Genomic DNA, 15530 nt, shown 5'->3' with positions numbered 1-15530 from the left:
CTGAGTCCTGCCTCCTCAGTCCTCACCTACAACAGGACTCTGGCTGGTTTGGGGGCCCTTCTGGCAACACAAAGAGAACACTACTGAAATATACAAGGGAATAAAGAAAGACAGCAGATTGAGATACTTCTCTTACTAGATTCTCTTGAATACTAAAAGTATAGAAATTATTTTTTTTATTTCTCTAGGACTTTAATAAGAGATGGTATATTATCACTCTGGATGGAAGAGGCTTCAGAAGTGATCATGATCTTTGGTAAACCTCAGAAAGATGTCCTCTTCAAATGACACAGAGTTCCATCCTTCCTTCTTCCTGCTTCTGGGAATCCCAGGTCTTGAAGGTGCACACACCTGGCTTGGCTTCCCTTTCTGTGCCTTATACCTGGTTGCACTCATGGGAAATATCACCATTCTGTATGCAATTCAGACTGAAAGAAGCCTCCACCAGCCCATGTTCTACTTCCTGGCCATGTTGTCAGGTATTGACTTGAGTTTGTCCACAGCAACTATTCCCAAGATGCTGGGAATCTTCTGGTTTCACTTGAGGGCTATTGACTTTGGGGCCTGTGTCACCCAAGTGTTCTTTATCCATTTTTTCACAGTCATGGAGAGCATTGTACTCTTGGCTATGGCTTTTGATCGTTATGTTGCCATTTGCAACCCACTCCGTTACACTATGATCCTTACTCACAAAATCATTGGTTTCATTGCTCTGGTGGTTTTCCTAAGAAGCTTGTGTATGATAGCTCCTATTGTATTTCTCCTGCTTCGACTCCCTTACTGTGGACACAGAGTTATACCCCACACTTATTGTGAGCATATGGGTGTGGCTCGATTGGCCTGTGCCAATATCAGAGTCAATATCTTTTTTGGCTTGGGAAATATCTCTATATTATTTTTGGATGTCATTCTGATCATCATCTCCTATGCCAGGATACTCTGGGCTGTCTTCCTCCTCCCCTCCAGGGATGCTCGACTCAAAGCACTCAATACCTGCAGCTCCCACATCTGTGTCATCTTAGCCTTCTTCATGCCAGCCCTCTTCTCCTTCCTCACTCATCGTTTTGGCCACAATATTCCCCATTACATTCATATTCTCTTGGCCAATCTCTATGTAGTTGTACCACCTGCCCTCAACCCTATCATTTATGGTGTCAGGACCAAGCAGATCAGGGAGAGAGTTTTGAGGATTTTCTTTAAAAAAGAGTAATATGACAGAGACAAGGAAGTCTCAGGGACTTTTCCTTTATTCTACCACAGAAAATGAGCCCAGTTAAAAGCTGAAAAAATATGATGTGATACAGTGAATATAGAGCTAATCTCAGAAATGGAAAGATTGGGGTACAAATTTCACATCCTAGGTCCGTAACTTTGGACCACCTTTCAGTGCCCCAGACAGCCGTCTAATATTCTAAGTTGAAAAGAAGTTCCCTACCTGCATTTGCATTCCAGAATACCCCATATCAATGAAAATATTTTTTAAAAATAACTTTGAAGCTCTTCTAGTGGGTATAGATAATATATTTATATATGGATGTGCATATCTTTTTGATGGCATATAAATATAAATGGGTTGGCTTATGGATGGTTTTTTTCCAAGCAGTAAAGGGTAAAAGATGAAATGACTGAAGAAACAAAAGTCTAAACTTATGAATTTACTAAGAAAGGTATACAATTATACAATTATACAATTGCCTAACAAATCTGGACAAACCCTTCACAGCTTTGGCACTGGACCATGAATACAGGAGGAGATAAATTTTCATGCATTAATAACAATTAATCAAACAAAAGGAATTAATTATAATAAAACAATTAACCAGGATACAAGATTAAATAATTTGATTTGTAATTGAAGGAAAGAGTAGAAACTTTCCAAGCTGGGATGGGGAGAATAAACAGACATAAAAATGGGGTGCTCCTCTGATCTCTAACAGATATATTCAATGAAAAGAACTTGGGAATACTAACTAATTGACTAACATGAGAACAGATTTAATATAGGACATATGTATTGCTTGGCCTGTATAATTGAAAGGAAATTTTTTGCAACAAGCTTTAGATCTGTCTGGATTTCCAGCAGAAGCATAAGCTAGGTCTCTTAGCAGTAGACATATTTGGTATAGTTTCCCAGGATGCGGAGCTAGATTAAAATATACATATATATATATACATATATATATTTATATACATATATCAATGTGGTGTTCTCACAATTCCCACAATTGAATAAAGTTTTCTTACAAAACAGAAATTGGACTAGATCCATAATTGAATAGAAAGAGAACTGTGCTAGTTCCAGAACTGAGTCATAAAGTGGAGTTACTGTGGTTCATTTAATTCCCACTATCACTTGTGTTTTCTATTCCCTCATCTGAACAAATAGTCTTCACTTTGTTACACTCTAATACAAGTGATAAAATGGAGTGATATAATGTCAGAATAGGAAGTAATTTATGAAATTAATTCTACCAGTACTTATGTGGGCATTTCTTATATATGGTCTTTGACAAGCTGTTATCTATTATAACACTATGAATAGAAAACTGCCTTCTGATACAGCCTATCTTAGGTTCAGATGGATCTAACCATTAGAAAGTTGTGTTTCACATTGTATTGGATCTCAGAACTACCACTCATTGTGCTCAGTGGGACCATTGTTTCATCTGGAATCAAGCAGAAAAAAGTTTAATTTTTCCTCAACATGATAGCCTTTAAAATCATAGCTTTGGGGTGGGAAGGGACCATAGAAAGTCATGGACTCTACTGTTGACATTTGGTATATGAAGAAATTGAAGGTAGGTGAAACCTCTTGGCCAAGGTCTCAAAGTAATCAACAGAGTTAGAATTCCACCATCTCCTCTAATTCTAAACCTAATATTTTATTGTATTCTGTTGCTTCCTGTTACACCATGGTTATTGCCAAGGTCCACAATGATTGAATTTCATCACTATTTAGACTATATCCTTCCATTTTGTTAAGATTTTTTGGAGATATTTTAAATAGTCTAAAATATAAATATGTTATTTTTATGGAATTCTCGTAATTTCTAAATAACTAAACCAATCACTTTATAAATAATGAGCAAATGAATAAATAAATTAATTAGTGAATCAGTGAATAAATATACAAGTAAATAAATGAACTAAAGAATAACTTTAGTAATGCAACAAAGACATGGAATTACTTGTATTAAAATTACATTTGCATAACAGTATTTTTAATGAATATCCATATTAGCTAGGAGTGATTATTTGTTTTATTTTAACTATTCACAAACAATTTCTTCAATATTTAAAAAAGTCAACCATTGGTCAATTTAAACATTTTGTATTACTTTTATTTTGTTCTAAACTTTATTATTCCTCTTATTATTTTCACCTGTGTCAGTTTTTTTAATCCAGTTATATGTGTCACTTAAAACTGTTATTGATGTGCTTTTAAAATGAGAGTTGGTCAATAAGTTCCATTTACATTATATTAGTCTTTTTAGGCAGCTTCCTCCTTTTTTCCTCATTGGAATTATTTTTATTTGTGTCATCAGAATTTAATTATAGATAGTATTTTATTCCATGCAAATTTTCCAGTAGAATCTAGGACCAAAGTGAAAAACTCACCTATAGTTTGAGAAGGATGTTATTAAAATGGAATGTGTCCAGAAGTGAGAAACCAGAATAGAGGAGGACCTTGAGTTGATGATGTATTAGAATGAATTGAACAAACTGGAAATGCTAAGCCTAATGCAAAGACTTGACAAGTGAGAGGACTTAACATCTATCTTCAAATAAATTTGAATGGTTGTCAAATAGAGAAAGGAAATGATTTGCTCTTTATATCCAGTGAGATGAATTAGGAACAAGAAATGTAAGTTACAAAGAGACATATATGGTATTGATGTAATGAAAATGGTGAGATGTTAAGGTGGGCATACTTTTTATGTATTTTTATGTATTAGCTAGATTAGGTGCTCACTGGGTTCCCAGTTCTCAAATTATATAGATTTATTTTTTGATCTTACCTAGTATTTCATGAAATTTTTGAAATCCCATTTCACAATGACTCCAGGAAAGGTCTCAATCAGGCAAGAGGGGATGTGAACCAGTGCAGATGCTGTGTAGGGAGACCCAGGGAAGACAGACCCATGCATTGAATATAGTGGGAGGCTCTTACCCCAAATACAGCAGTATTGTCTACTTTGTCCTGATTCAGAAGCCAGTGAGCGGATCAGCAGACTGGTTGTGAGACCTTCAAAGCAACTACAAAAGGCAAATAGTGAGCTCCTGAACCCTAACATTTGTCTAGGATGACCCAGTGAGGAGAGAGAAGAGAGGAGCCTGCAGCACCCCAAGTCTCAGAGTAAGAAGAAGCTAGGAACAATCTCCCCTATGCCTTTTAAAAAATGACCAAAAAGGAAAAAAAAGAACTCTGATCATAGATATTATGGAGACAGGGAAGAACAGAATTGAAATTCTGAGGACACTAAAGGTAAAATGCCTTCACATGAAGCCTCAAAGTGGGATATAAATTGGTCTCCAACTCAAAAAGACTCTATTGGAAGAATTGAAAAAGGATCTTAAAAGAGAGTTAGAAGAAGAATCAGGAAAGGAAATGAAAATTTTGCAGGGGAGTTTGGAAAGGAAAACAGAAAAGGTCTAAAGAAAACTCCTTAAAATACATTTGTTGAAATGGGAAAAAAGCCAATGCACAAAACAATTTTTTAATAATTACTATTTCCTGATTAAGGTGAATTTCCTTTACCACAGTGGTTATGTTGTATCTATCTTTATTTTTATCATTTAGATGTAGTTAAAGTTAGTAATTGTCTCCTCCTTTTCTGATTTTCAAGTAAAAATGGTGAAATTTTCAAGTTTTTAGAAATATAAAGTCTTCATATCCGTGTTATGTAAGATAAATCTTCAAATAAATAAATTCTTCATAATCCCAAATATGTCTAGGAAAATTCTTATTACTATAAAGCCTGATATGGAACTGAATTCTCTCACTTGAAAGATTTACTAGAAGGTATTTAGATTTGCTATGGGTTCTGTTTGAAAAGATGTATTTAAGGGAAAGTATGTGGAATTCAAGGAAATATGACAATTGTCCAATAAAAAGCAGTAAGAATAGATACCTCTCTGTTTCAACGTTGGGTAGAACTACTTTAAGAGCTGAATTTTTTTTTTTTTTTTTTTTTTTGCTGAGGCAGTTGTGGTTAAGTGACTTGCCCAGGGTCACACAGCTAGGAAGTGTTAAGTGTCTGAGACCAGATTTGAACTCTGGTCCTCCTGAATTCAGGGCTGGTGCTCTATCCACTGCACCACCTAGATGCCCTGAGCAGAAGTCCTTTATTTATTTATTTTTTAAAATCTTGATCCTGGACAATTTTATCCTCCAAATGCAGTGAACCACCCTAAGTTCCTTTTTCACACACCCTTTTTTATTAACTTCATGATTCCTTGTTTGATCTCCTGGGTTCTGACTCCATAGACAATGGGGTTGAGAGCAGCTGGAATCACATGGTGCAGAACATTGAGTAAGATGGGAACATCAGGAGAAACTCTCTTCTTGGCTACATGGGTGAGAACAAAGACCAGCAGTATGGTGCTGAAAAAGAGGATGAGGATGAAATGGGAGCCACATGTACTTAGGGCTTTTACTGCAGCACCTTTAGCCTTTAGTTGAAGAATAGCACGTAAGATGAATATATAGGAAAGGAAAATGAGGATGAGATCAGAACCAAGCATAGTCCAGCCAGCAATGAATTGGTAGAGGCGATTGAGTGTAATATTATCACAAGAAAGTTTGGATACTGACAAGTTGGCACAAATACAGTTCTCAATGACATTGTACTTACAGTAGTGTAGCCGAGCTGAGAAAATAGGGATGGGCCCGGTGACAAGAGCATTCCGGGCCACTATGAAAATGGCAGCCCTGGCAACAAATTGATCAGTAATGATGGATGGGTAGCGCAGTGGGTGGCAGATGGCAACATATCTATCATATGCCATTATCAAGAAGGTACAAGATTCCATGGCCAGGAAGCAGTTCATGATATACATCTGGAGGAAGCAGGCAAAGAAGCTGATGGGTCTGAGGTCAAACCAGAAGATGAGCAGGACCTTGGGAATGACAGTGAGACAGAGTACGATGTCCAGCAAAGAGAGAAGACTGAGCAAGTAGTACATAGGTTCATGCAGAGAGGCCTCCAGTCGAATCGTGATTAGGAGGGTGGCATTGGCCCCCATGGCCAAGAGGAAAAGTAGGCTCAGGGGCAAAGAGAGCCAGTGCTGCCAACTTGGAGACCTGGTGAAACAGTTAAGGAGGAACTCAGAGACTTCAGTGGAAGAAGAATTGTCAGAAAGTAGGTGGTGCATAGTCTTCTGAGTTCTTATGGGAAAAGGAAAAAAGTTAATGAATAAATTGTAAAAGCCTAGAGAACAAGCAAGGAATCAATCAGTTATGAGTGCTGAGTATATAAAAAAAGAAATGAAAGTCCTTGCCTTCAAGAAGGAACATTCTGTTGGGGGAGAAAGTACATGAGTATGTGAATACATAACTTCTTAAAAGAATCTATAGAGTCTTTATCTAAAGTATTAATCTCAGCCTACTATTATTCACATATATATAAATGCATATGTTTATGCACATGCATATCTTTGTAAATGCATGTGTGTTTACAAACATATACATACATTATGTGTAATATACATAAAATCCACATACACATACATATGTTTAATAATAAGTAATGGGGGAGGGTGGAAAATACCATAAATTGGGAAGATCAATAATGTAAGAGTTAGTATTTATAAATTAAGGATTCTATCAAGCATAAGGGCACATTAGGCATACAGCATAAATCATGCAAAGAAACAGAGGCAAAAAATGATGTTCTGTATGAGAAGTAAAAACTCCTGCTTAGCTGAAACAAGGAAAAATATATAAAGGGGCAGAATAAATATATTGGAACCAGATTGTGAAGGATATATTAATTGACCATAGAGTGGTTTATATTTGATTCTATAGGTAATAGGCAATTTGTTGAATGGGGAGAAATATAGTCAGACAAATGCTTTAAGAAAAGCATTTTGATAATTTGAGGAGAATGATTTAAGAGAAGGAAGATTTGAGTCAGCTCCTGTTACAATAACACAGGTGAAACACAATCAGGGGCTAAGTGAAAGAGGGGGACCTAGTAGTCAAAAGAATGGGGTGAGATAGATGGTAGAATCCATTAGACTTGAAAATTTACTGGATGGTTAGGGTGACTCAATAGTGGAGACTTGAGGATCACACTGAAGTTGCAAATCTGAATGACTGGAAAGATGATGATATCATAAACAGAAATAGGGAATTTCAAAAGAAGCATAGCTTTTAGGGAAAAAGAATGAGTTCAATTGGGCTTGTTGATTTAAAAAGTTTAGAATTTATAATTGAAAGATGGTGATGCAGGATAGCAAATCAAAAGAGAAATATGTATGGAGAATCATTTGAATAGAAATGAAAATTAAATCCAGACCCTAAGACAGAAAACAGTGCAAAAAGTTGATAACTATTTCATTCTATTTTATTAAGTTTCTAAGAAAAATATTTAAAAGATTCATAACTTGTAATCTGGAAAATGAACCAAGTGTACCATGCTTTATGTGCTATCTGCAAATATCCTGTCTGGCACCATTAATTTGAAATATAAGAATCTGACAAGCCTTGTAGTCAGGAGGACCTGAATTCAAACCTGGCTCATATACTAGCTGTTTGTTCCTGGGTAAATCACAACCCCATTTTCCTCAAAAAAGAAGAAATATAAGAATTTGTAAATACATTTGAGGTGAAGATGTATCTCTAGTTTGAGATCTCTATAGGATCTCTATAGGAGAATAGTTGGTTGCCACACAAGGCAAAATAAAAATAATTAATTTCAAGAGTATTCAGGATAAAAAAGAAAGGTGTGTAAATTAAAAATACTCCAGTTTTTTTTAAAATAGGGTGACTAATACTTAATTGACAGCTATATACTTGCATATAATTTTAGCTAATGTTAAAGTTAATGACAAAGTCATCTGGAAAGGAAAAGTGAAAAAGAACTGAAGCTTTTTCTCAGATTGTTTGTTTGCTTCATGAGATTGATCCATACATCCACCATCTACATATATATATATGTATGGAGAAAGAGAGAGAGAGAGAGAGAGAGAGAGAGAGAGAGAGAGAGAGAGAGAGAGAGAGAGAGAGAGAGAGAGAGAGAGAGAGAGGGAGGGAGAGAGAGAGAGAGAGAGAGAGAGAGAGAGAGAGAGAGAGAGAGAGAGAGAGAGAGAGAGAGAGAGAGAGAGAGGGAGGGAGAGAGAGAGAGAGAGAATCATATATTTTAGAGCTTTAAGGGAAATCTCCTCTTTTGGGACATCTAATCTAGCCTTTTCATGTTATGTATGAGAAAATCAAGATATAAAGAATGACTTGACCAAAGAAAGGCATATAGGTGACAATGCCCCTTATTCACATTCTTGGCAGATAGATGGCACAGTGGATAGAGAGCCAACCCTGGCATCAGGAAGATTCATCTTCCTGAGTTCAAATCCTGTTTCAGGATTTCACTGTGTGAGGCTAGGAAATTCATTGAAATCTTTTGCCTCAATTTTCTCATCTGTAATGTGAGCTGGAGAAGGGAATGACAAAACACTATAATATTACTTGCCAAGAAAACCTCAGATGGGCTCATGAAGAACAACAATAAATTCATATCCTAGTTCTATGACTCCAATTCTACTAGCCTTTCCACTGCATCCAGTTTCACAATGCATGCAATCAAGGAAATAAGCATTTTTGTTTATTTGCTTATTTTAACACACCTTGATGTATGAATAATGTTGGGAGAGAAAAATCAGAGTGAAAGGGGGAAAAACATAGAGAGAGAAACAAACAGAAAAAAAGAAGTGAATATAGCATATGTTGATTTACATTCAGTCTTTTAGTAGATGTAGATGGCATTTTTGGTCCAAAATCTATTGGGATAGCTTTGAAACAACAATAATATTCCATTATTTTCATATACCACAGCTTTTTCAGCCATTCCCATGACTGATGGGCATCTAGTCATTTTCCAATTCTTTGCTACCATAAGAATAATTGCTACAAATATTATTGAATATGTGGGTTCCTATATCTCTCTTGTGATTTCCTTAGGATACAGACCCAGTAATGGCACTTTTGGGTCAAAGGGTATACACAGTTTTATAGTCCTTTGAGCATAATTTCAGATAACTCTCTAGAATGGCTGGATCATTTCATACCACCACCAACAATGTATTAATGTCCTAGGTTTCCCATATCCACTCCAACATTTATCATTATTTTTTCCAGTTATCTTAGTCGACCTGAGAGGTATAAGGTGATTTCTCAGAATTGTTTTAATTAGCATTTCTCTAATCAAGAGTAATTTAGAGCATTTTTTCATATGACTATATATTAATTTCCTCTTCTGAAAATTGTCTTTTCATATCATTTGACCATTTATCAGTTGGGGAATGGCTTATATTCTTATAAATTTGATTGTTCCTTGTATATTTTTGAAATGAGACTTTTTATCAAAAATAGTGGCTTTAAAGACTTTTTCCCAACTTTGCAATTCCCTTTTAAATCTTGTTTCTGTTGGTTTTGTTTGCACAAAACCTTTTTAGTTTAATGTAATCAAAGTTGTTCATTGAACTTTCCTAATGTTCTCTAGTTCTTTTTTGGTCATAAATTTCTCACTTCTCCAGAGATCTGATAGGTAAATGATCCCTTGCTCTCTTAATTTATTTAAATCATAATTTTTGCCCAAATCATGTCTCCATTTTGACCTTATTTAGTTATGAGGAAGTCAATAAGAACTTAACATGTATCTACTATATCAAGTACTGTGATAAACACTCTGGGTATAGAAAGTTAAGATTGTAGAGCTGTTGCTTGAAAATATGCTCCTTAACAAATCACTGCTGTTTTTCTATCCCAGTGGGTGAATGAAATGTCAGCCTAAAAGAAATTTATTTTAGGTAATAAGATGAGGTAAATAGTATGCTAAAGGGCCAGAGTTTTTGTCAAAATAGAAATGGAGTAGTGGGAGAATCTTAGAAGTGAGAAGACAGTTGAATGAGCAAAGTATTAAGAATAGAGTAGGATTCATACATTAAATAAAATAGAAGGAAATGAAAGAGATTGATTGGAAAGAGAAAATAATAATATTTTCCAAACAGCTCCAAGCAAAAAGAAAGTAAAAAGGGACACTGCCACTGCATAGAAAATATCAGAGATTTAAACAAAGTTCAAGAAACTGCGGGGAGCTGGAGAATTGATCAAATGAATTTTTTTTTTCCTAGTCAAGAAAATTTTTTAGCAAATAGGTTAAATGTCTCCAAGCTAAGACTCTTTCTAGTCTCTCAAGCTATATCTACAAGCTTGGGGATAGGATCTACATCAAAATACCAAAGGAGGCTGGCATTATTTAGCCATACGAATTCTGAGGTTCCTTTATGGTCTTAACCCTGAATGTCCATTCCCACTCATTCTTATCCTGTAGCATTTACCCCTGAAAGGTAACTCCCATATATCAAGTCTGATAATATCCAACTTAAAAGAAAAGAATAATGCAAAGCTGAAGTCCTTTTCATCTACATGCTTGACTTTGTTGGCCAAAATCTTTAGTTCAGGTAAAGCCTGTTTCCAATCAATTTATTTAACACACATTTGTTTTTTGTTATTTACAATATTCCATACTAGGTTTTAGTGATACAAAAATCTGTCCAAGGCTCTACAGATTTAAAAAAATGTGAATTCCAATTCAGTTTCTGTGATTTCAAGTTCAGTAATGTTTTCTCTCTCCTATACTGCTTCCCAATTCTTTGTTTTAACATTATCTTTTGCACATCAATGTGTCATAAAAACTCACAATAGAAAAAAGGCCTTAGAGATGATCTATTTTAAACCATAAGATTTTCATTTTAAAATTAAAATTGCTCTAGAGATTGGTGTCGCTGATAAATTTAATCTCACATTTTGGTAGGTATGCATTTAACACATGTATCTCATTCTGGTTGGATTCAGGCTAACCTTGGTTGGAAGCATAGGTAGAACAGTGAATGACAGAAAAGAAAGTAGAAAGAAGGGAGAAGAGGTTCCCAAAATAAATTTTACTAGTTTCACAATTGCTCGTGGATCTCAGGCTAAAGCAGGATCAGACTTACTCAGCACAACAGAGGCAGGTCTCCCATAGGTTAGCAATTACTCTCTATTTGCTTTACTGAACATTGTGCCTTGCTTGCCCCAAAGAACTAGAGTTTATATTGGAATCATAGCTCCCCTAAGACTGTGTCTTTATGCTGTGGTTTCCTATGGTCTGAAATGTAGGGCATAGACCAACTCCCCAAAGACCCTGATAGGAGAGGAAGGTAGGAGGAATATCAAAATTTTATTTTTGATAAACAATTTTATAATTGATTAAAATTTGTCATAAATTAATTCATTGTTCAATTTCTTCCTCTTGAATATAGCAGCACTTGCACCTCATTGATACCCAATGGGAGGATGGCTTAAGATAACAACAAAAATAGTATGATAGATAAACCCCCTCACAGAAATTATAGATGGAATTAAATTCTTTTTGCTTTTATTGGTCACTTTTACTTCCAAATCATGGAAATCTTGACTCAATTTTGGAAATGTAGTTGTAGGGCCAAACCCTCTTCCTCAGTATTTCATTCATTTCCCTAATAAGACAGGAATATTATTGCTATTTCTATTTTACAATTGAGGAAACTGAGGCAGATAAAGGTGAAGTGACTTGTTTCAGGTTACAGAAAACTAGTAAAAATAGTAAATACAGGGCTAGAAAATATGAGGTTATATTTGACTTTAAGTCATTCTGATTTCAGGTCCAGGAATCTTTTCAAATCAGGTGCTTGTAAGATAACTATTCTACTTGATGTCTGAGGTACAATTAAACTACTAAATATTTGTACTATGATGATGGTAGCAGTATAATGATGATGTTGGTATGGGTGCTGATGGTAATGAATAAAGCTAACATTTACATTTTATTACATTTAAATTTTACAAAGTAATTAACATGTTATCTCACCTAATCTTCACCACAATACTGTAAGAATAGGTGCTTTATCCTCATTTTACAGATGGAGAAACTGAGGGTGAATGAGGAAAAGTGTCTTGTCCAGGGTAACAAAGATAACATTAGTCTAAAGGTCATTTTACACAAGATTTCCCATAATGTCAGAGCCAGGATTATAACTTAGAAATACAATGACATGTGGATAATATTTGATCCAAATAACACAGGAAACTCCAAAGTCATAAAGATAATAAGAATCAAAGTAGAACTTTGATGTACATTCTCTGATTCCATATCTTGTGGTCTTTCCACAACTTTATGCTAACATTTCCCAATATGTTGTTCTTTTTCTCATTATACAAACTACTTTCCGGTCTTTAACTCATATTTCCCCTCTAAATACAGGCAATTGTTCTAGAACAATTGCAAGAGGGGGCAGAATATATCCGATGTATGAACTAAGCTCATTCTTGGTCTTTTATAGATATATGGCTGTATTTGCTACTGTTACTACGGCATAAAAACAAAGCATTAAATCTAAAATTAGAAAAAACAACCTTAATGGCTTTTGAGTAGAACTCTTTGATTTTATAGAATTACTTGGCTATGTTCATATGTATGATTAGAACTCATACTTAGTCTGAGACTCTATTCTTTAGGCCACAATTACCATCAAGAAGAGGGACAAACTTTAGCTTGTATAGGTCTAAAAACTGTAATTGTACTCAGTTTTTATATGAATCATATTTGATTTCCTGATCTATGAGTTTTTGATTGTATCTTGATCTTTCTAATATTTTTTTCCAGAAAAAAATTCCATAAGGACTAAACCTTCCCATTATCCCTCTTGAAGACACCCTTGAAAAGAAAATGACAAACTAATCAAGCTATTTCTCTTACTTGGAAAATAATAATAATAATATGTCAGAAATATCTTAGTTTGAAACTTATCTGAGAAACTTTAACTATGCATCACTAAATGAATCATTTAAATTCTATATCTTAGTTTCTTCACCTGGAAAATGAGTTGTTTGATTTCAGTGGTTGCTATATAACCTACTGACTCAGTCTATGATCCTGTAATATTCGCTATTATTTACCTGGAACTTTAAGGTTTGTCAAGTACTTTGTAGATGTTATCTCATTTTGGTTTTCTTTTTTGCTTTTTAAAATTCAATTTTATTTTATTTTCAGTTATAAATTAGTTTCTTTCTACCTCACTTTTCTTAATTTTTATAAATATTTGTGTCAAACCAAAATAATTTCCACATTAGCTGTGTCACCCTCCCAAAAAAAGTAAGATTTAATGAGCACTCTGATTCTATCATGTGTTTATCTCAAGTACAGCCAGTTTCATCATGAATCTCTTGGAATTGTGTTGATCATTCTGCTGACCAATTTTCTCAAAGTTGTCTGACTTTACAATATCATATTTATTATACTTATTTCCCCAAGTTCTGATAATTTCACTTCACATTTATTCATGTCCATTTGGTTATCATAACAACATTCCTGAGCTAGGTGCTATTATTATCCCCCATTTTACAGATGAGGAAATTGTCAATGAGGGAGTTTTAGTAGTTTGCCTAGAGTTCCAGACCTCATAAGTATGTGAGGCAAGATTTGAATATAGATTTTGCTATTTTCAACTCTAGTCACTGTTCCACCTGTTTTTCCAACTTATGTGTGATTCATTTTCCCCCCAAAACATAGGCAAAAGCCAAGGGAAATGCAATAGGAAAAATATAAAGTCACAAATTTCTTTGGTAAAATAGAACTCTGAAAGTATTATCTTATTTGCTTCTCTGTATCTAGATAAAAGTATTTCAACATATTGAAGTAAGTCACTTTTTGCCTTAAAGATAACCAACAAAGCATGATTACATAACACAACCAACATAAATAAAAAGATGAGACTAACATGTTTACTGTTTCATTATGCCATCCCTGCTTTTAGATAGCTTTGTTCTGACATTATGCTGTGTGAGTAATGATGGAACTTCTTAGTTCAGTTTAGTAAAGCTCAACTTAGAGGATATCAATAACATTTTGATGAAGATTTGGAAGACATGCTCTCTAATCTGATTGGTTCTGACACTGTAGATAATGGGGTTGAGAGCAAGTGGGACCACAACATATAAGTTGGCCAAGAGGATATGAATGTAGTGATGCCAAACCTGTGAATGAGGAAGGAGAATAAGGCGAGAGTATAGAAGGCAAACATAACACAGAAGTGGGAGCTACAAGTGTTCATGGCCTTGAGCCAAGCATTTTGGGATGGAAGGCGAAAAACAGCCTGGAGTATCCTGATGTAGGAAACACCAATAAGAATCACATCCATAAATACTATCCAAATAACAACCAAACCATAAATAATATTGACTTTGATGCTGAAACAAGCCAACTTGGTAATGCCTATGTGTTCAGAGTAGGTGTGAAAAATGTGATAGGAATCACAGAATGGTAGCCTCATTACAATATAAATTAAGGGAAGAGTGAAAAACAGGAACTTGATTATGAAAACCTGCAATTGCTCCAATGGTCTTATTGGTCAGGATGCAGGCATACTTGAAAGGATGGCAGATGGCTACATAACGATCAAAAGCCATGGCCAAAAGCACTGCTGACTCTATGGTGGTAAAGTTGTTAGCAAAGAACATTTGGTCAACACAGCCTGCTACACTTATTTCTCTCAGATGAAACAATAATATCCTCATCATCTTGGGAATGGTGGCTGTTGACAGGCCAAGGTCAATTATAGCTAACATAACCAGGAAATAGAACATGGTTTGGTGAAGACTCTTCTCAGTTTGCATTACAAACAGAATGGTGCAGTTTCCTAAAAGTGCAATTAGGTACACAGAACCAAAAGGGAAGCCAATCCAGATATGGGCAGCTTCTAGCCCTGGAATACCCATCAAGGAAGGAAGAGGGTTTGGTTTAAGTATTTTTGGGGTGAGACATCCTGACAAGCTTTGGTGTACTTCTTATTGATGGGCTGATGTGGAGGGAAAAATACAAACACACACACACACACACACACACACACACACACACACACACACACACATTCTAAGCTTAGATTTTGATCATTACAAAAACAACAACAACCAAAAAAAACAAAACAAAACAAAAAACAAAACAAAACAAAACAAAACAAAAAAAAAACAAAGGACATCGTTTCCCTCCCCCTTTTTCTTCCTAAGGAAAGACTCTCAAAATTCTATATTTCTAGATGCAATCAAGGAACTATCAATGTACCTTTTTTTTCTCTTTTTTCCTTTATTTGGAAGAATCCTAGGTTCAGTCCACTTGAGGTTGAATTCCATGTAACAAATATTTTATAAGGACTAATTAATTTAAAATAATAATTCCTTATATTTTCATAGAGAAGTGACTGTTGATACCATGGGAGTAACTCAGATATCTATAGGA

The 15530-nt window shown here is 35.0% G+C and overlaps 2 protein-coding genes and 1 pseudogene across 2 annotated transcripts; 1 reads left to right on the top strand and 2 right to left on the bottom strand.

The window, feature by feature from the left end:
* The first annotated feature begins 262 nt into the window (after nt 1-262).
* On the top strand, nt 263-1210 carry LOC141559949 (olfactory receptor 52E8-like). The gene has a single exon (XM_074297603.1). It carries the CDS (start codon nt 272-274, stop codon nt 1208-1210), a length of 939 nt encoding a protein of 312 aa, XP_074153704.1. The 5' UTR covers nt 263-271.
* Nucleotides 1211-5424: 4214 nt separating this feature from the next.
* On the bottom strand, nt 5425-6375 carry LOC141562506 (olfactory receptor 56A3-like). Its single transcript, XM_074302528.1, has one exon. It carries the CDS (start codon nt 6373-6375, stop codon nt 5425-5427), a length of 951 nt encoding a protein of 316 aa, XP_074158629.1.
* Nucleotides 6376-14098: 7723 nt separating this feature from the next.
* LOC141562504 (olfactory receptor 52E4-like) lies at nt 14099-15023 on the bottom strand (annotated as a pseudogene).
* Between the last annotated feature and the right edge of the window lie 507 nt (nt 15024-15530).

This window comes from Sminthopsis crassicaudata, chromosome 3 (genome assembly GCF_048593235.1).
Source record: "Sminthopsis crassicaudata isolate SCR6 chromosome 3, ASM4859323v1, whole genome shotgun sequence".
NCBI lineage: Eukaryota > Metazoa > Chordata > Mammalia > Dasyuromorphia > Dasyuridae > Sminthopsis > Sminthopsis crassicaudata.
The sequence above is the reverse complement of the archived record's forward strand: the minus strand, read 5'-3'. Positions and strand labels throughout refer to the sequence as shown.

Excerpts from the sequence above, each read along its gene's own strand:
- LOC141559949 (XM_074297603.1), top strand. The coding sequence starts at position 272 with ATGTCCTCTTCAAATGACACAGAGTTCCATCCTTCCTTCTTCCTGCTT.
- LOC141562506 (XM_074302528.1), bottom strand. The coding sequence starts at position 6,375 with ATGCACCACCTACTTTCTGACAATTCTTCTTCCACTGAAGTCTCTGAG.